The 4,314-nt window shown below is 46.0% G+C and overlaps 2 protein-coding genes across 2 annotated transcripts; both read right to left on the bottom strand.

Moving 5' to 3' along the window:
- Window positions 1–210: 210 nt before the first annotated feature.
- On the bottom strand, window positions 211–2,475 carry CCR75_009647 (uncharacterized protein; the record flags this gene model as incomplete). Its single annotated transcript, XM_067967686.1, has 1 exon — window positions 211–2,475. One exon carries the CDS (start codon window positions 2,473–2,475, stop codon window positions 211–213), a length of 2,265 nt encoding a protein of 754 aa, XP_067817016.1.
- Window positions 2,476–2,566: 91 nt separating this feature from the next.
- CCR75_009648 (uncharacterized protein) lies at window positions 2,567–3,724 on the bottom strand (the record flags this gene model as incomplete). Its single annotated transcript, XM_067967687.1, has 4 exons — window positions 3,512–3,724; window positions 3,059–3,458; window positions 2,840–2,983; window positions 2,567–2,793 (listed from the first exon to the last, which is right to left on the bottom strand). The coding sequence occupies exons 1-4, from the start codon at window positions 3,635–3,637 to the stop codon at window positions 2,567–2,569; spliced, it is 897 nt and encodes a 298-aa protein (XP_067817015.1). The 5' UTR covers window positions 3,638–3,724.
- Between the last annotated feature and the right edge of the window lie 590 nt (window positions 3,725–4,314).

Here is a 4,314-nt window from a genome sequence, read left to right as displayed (position 1 = left end):
ATTAGTCTGCGGGATAGATAGATATAATTATTTATGGATAAGATTTCTGTACATTACTATATAAAGTAAAATCCTCCAAATATTATCTACCTTTTCATTAAAATATATTAATTTTCACCCTTGAAGTGTTAATTTCATGTAACGATACACCCCGTTTACAGCAGGACTGTCAACGTTAATGTATTACCGCGAAGGACATGTCCAATACTTTCAAGTCGAGCAAGAAGCAAGCAAGAGTCCCAGACAATGATCGCCAAGTAACAACTCCATGAGCTGCTTGAGAGCACGATTGGGATGAAGTTGGGATTTCATCAGTGGTGCCCGCGTTAACGGATCAAAGCAGCCATTGATCTCAAGATGTTGCTCGATCATAATTCGATCGTATGTATTGCCGTCAGGAGTCGTCACGGGGTCGTCCATCAGCTCTAAACTTAACGGACAATGGAAAATGTCCATCATTTGCGTCAGTGATTTTTTTGTCCCGGCAAGACTTTCTTGCCCATACTTAAACTCGACAATTTTACTTTCAATAGTTTCCCCAATACCTTTTGTCGACAATAATGTAGTATTGTAAAGACCTTGTCGCAGAATTCCAGCTACCTTCATTTCCATTAAAATTGACCGCTTCAGCACTGTTGCGGACATTGGCACCGTGGATGGCAAACTCACAGAAGCCGTTGACGCGGCACTGGCGCGATCAAAGGCTTTTTCCAGCAATTCGATCGATTCATCGTATAATTTCTGCGCGCGACGACACTTGCCTTTCCAGAGCAAAATGGTCGCTTCTCCTTCGACAGAGACACCAGCAATATCATGGGCAATACTCAAATATTGCCATGCATTGTCACTTTCATCAATGGCAAAAAAACACTTGGCACACGATACATACGCGCGTACCCGTTGTCCAATTGTCTCGGGATCCTCTATATTTTGATACTCAAATGTGCTCGACGTTGGAATCGTTAAGTTGCACGTAGCTGCGTCTTGGTAACATGCAATAGCAGCTTGAAACTCACGCCGTACGAAATAATCGTCTCCCTTTGAAAGTTGATGGCGCATAAAAAATGGATTTTCACGAGCACTGGCAAGTTCCATAACCTGAATCTGGAGTTCAGGCGACAACGTTGCCATTGCGGCTAAGTACGTGGCATTTTCCTCCCATAAATGTGCCAGACCATGAAAAATTGCCGCTTTGTCGCCACCAAGGGCCTGAATAGCTTGAAAATCTGGCGCAACTAAATCAAATTGACGCAAACGCAAATTTGCCGTCATACGGTAGGCAAAACATTTCACGTGTTCCGTATTATCTGGTAATTCGTCCAGCGCTTGAGTTAAATACTCGACGGCAACAGGGTAGTGCTTGGCAAAAAAGGCCTCGAGCCCCAGTTCCATCAACGACTGTTCTGCTGGCGTAATCCGCCACGCACACCACATGTTTCCCCCTTCAGTGCTTGATGCTTCCCGGGCTCCATCGGGTGCAACTCTCGTCAAGACGTGACGTCGATTATTATCCCACTTTTCAGCCGTTGGCACATATAAAAATTCGCGCTGGTACGGATTATACAAAGCAAACACATCTCTTTCGTCTCTACTTAGCGCAAGCAATTGCCACTTGCCCGCGGGTCCGGGGGTTTCCGCGGGTCTGCGCCATAAAAATACCCGACTTCTCGATTTGCCACGAGCATCTTTTTTAAATTTAGCGTAATCGGCAGCATACAAATATTCTTCAAAATGCACATTTTGGACTAAAAAGGTATCGGAATGAACGTCCGACGGTATAAGTCGCCACTGAACTTTTGTACGATCTTTTTCGTCCGGCCATGCAGCCACCGCCGAGTCGTGGCCGTCGTCCACCCAGCAAAACGCATTGCGGCGGTCATTATCATAAATTCCAGTGTGGCCCGGAGCGTACAGTACTTCCTCTTTGCTTGCGTCGCCTTGTTCGTACTCACTGCGTCCAGTTCGCGCGAGAATCTTGAGCTCCAGTGGCTGTCCACTGGCCACTGCACGCAACGTTGGACTCACCCATGCGTACCAATAACTTTCCGCGCGTACACGAGCACTGCCTTCTAAATGGCTCATAAGTTTTAAGAGGAAAAATGCCAATGGCAATTGGGGAAATTTGCACTGGCGCGTTTCGAGGGCCCTGAGGGCATTGCCACCCCCTTTTGCGCCACTACTCGGCGCACGCAAGGCGGCGTTGACACTATGGAGCACAGCACATCCATCGAGTGTCCAATGCCAGCTCGGAAGCACTTCGAGGAACGTAAGAAGCACGGGCACATCAAAGAGCCCCGCAGCGTAAAAGTCGCGTAGTGTCGCCTCGAAATAGGTTTTGCGACGAGAATCGAGATCGGGCAGTCGAAGAAACGCTGAGCGCGCTCGACCAGGCTCTTTTTCGAGCAAATGTGCCCGGACCTCGGCTAGGAGAGGCTCAACGTAGCGACCTGCCGTGTCGTGAGTGCCTCCTGGCATCGAGTTACAGCAAAAAAAGCACGAAATTTAGATTCTTTGAGAAAACTGGCAAAACGAAAGCGGTGAATATATTTTTTTTATTGGCAAGTCATTAATGCGAGGGCTCGGGAGATATTGTACGAACGGCGACGTACAGAAAGCCGTCACCGTACGCAAAGTGTTGGTACAGTTCAACAATGGATACATTGCCAGGAATTAAAACGCCATGCACCACAAACCGGAATGTATGTCTGTCCGTGTCTTCTGCAATGCCCGAAGGAAAAAGATCCGGGAGTAAGTAATTTAAGACTTGAATTAAGGTCTTGTCACGACCTAACCCTGAGTGTAAGAACAAATATTTGAACGAATCAAACTTCAACCGTACCATTTTGATGTGGAACAATGGGCATTTGAATCGCAGGTGCAGTGTCTAGATGCACTCGTAGCGGAAGATATCGCAACGCCGAGGCATCCACGCCTCCATCCAAGTGCAACTCGTGCGTAGCTTGCCGATAACTCGCATAGTCAGCTGCACAGCAGACACCAAAACGAATTAAACCGTTATCGTACACCATTTTTTCTATCGTACACCAACTTATCGTACCGTTAAAGACACTACTCCAAATACAAGTTTGTTGCGCTTCCGGCAACGCCATTACTGCTTTTGTCGTGCCCATGCGCAAAAACGTGGCTTGTTTTAAAGTATGCATAAAGTGCATTTCGATACTTTGTTCATTATCACAGGGCAAAAGGTGCTCTTTTGGATAATTTAGAAAATGCACCGTCAAAGCCCACGGCAAGTCGGTCGAGTCTTCGGTGGCACCTATGCCGCATAATACGTCCCGTAAAAGGCCAAAGGGAAGGTGCCACTGAAGCGGAACACCCTTGGCTTCGAACCAGATGGAAGATCCTTGCATCGCAGGCACTGGCGGTGCTGCATCTCGAAAGTACTCCACCACGTCGCGTGTCTGGGTTACTAAGTAGCTCATCCGAGGCACCATGGCCTGCAGACGCGAAGGTTAGGAAGGTAAGGCAATGGTGCATGCATTAAACGCACGTAAAATGGACGGGGTGCGTGCAACGTCGTGACTTCATTTGGATCGAGAGAGAAGACGACAGGAAGTCGGCCCGCCCAGACACGCTGCTTGAGAAGATTTCGTGGGCTTGCCGGTGCTTTTGTCATGACGAATCTCAGCTTTCCGCACGTTGCAGAACGGCAACTTTGTATAAAAGCAACATACCACACAATTGTTAATAAATTGAATTGGTTAAAAGGAAAAAGGGTTTTTATTATGTGGACGTTTCATATTCATTGTATTGTTTATCTTCTGTTAGAGCAATAGCTTGATTCGTGTTTCAAACCACCAAAACCAATTTTGGATGCCGTAACGAGCAGGTAATAACTTTTCTCATGTCATGCCCGCTTCGCTACTTGACGGACCGAAATAGTCAATCAATCTACGGCTAAAACCGTGACAGACACGGTATCCCTATAATGCAATCGAATTCGTAGTACATTTCGTGAACCAAAAGTTATTATTGCTCACGATAGCGTATGGCAACATGAACATTCTGTGCGTAACACGTTTTGGTTGGTCATTAAAAAGCTCGGTAATGATGTAATTTTGGACCTGTCAAACCACGATAGACAAAAAAAGGGTCAAACAGGATGCAAGAAATGTAACGGGGTGTATCGTTACATGAAATTAACACCTAAAGGTTGTTAATTAATATATTATCTAAAAGGTAGATAATAGTTGGAGGATATTACTTTATATAGTAATATCCTGAATTCTTATCCATAAATAGGTATAGGCCATTATGTCTATTTATCCCGCAGACTAATCAGCTGCGGAAGTA

The sequence above is a fragment of the Bremia lactucae genome, linkage group LG14 (genome assembly GCF_004359215.1).
Source record: "Bremia lactucae strain SF5 linkage group LG14, whole genome shotgun sequence".
Taxonomy (NCBI): domain Eukaryota; phylum Oomycota; class Peronosporomycetes; order Peronosporales; family Peronosporaceae; genus Bremia; species Bremia lactucae.
The sequence above is the reverse complement of the archived record's forward strand: the minus strand, read 5'-3'. Positions and strand labels throughout refer to the sequence as shown.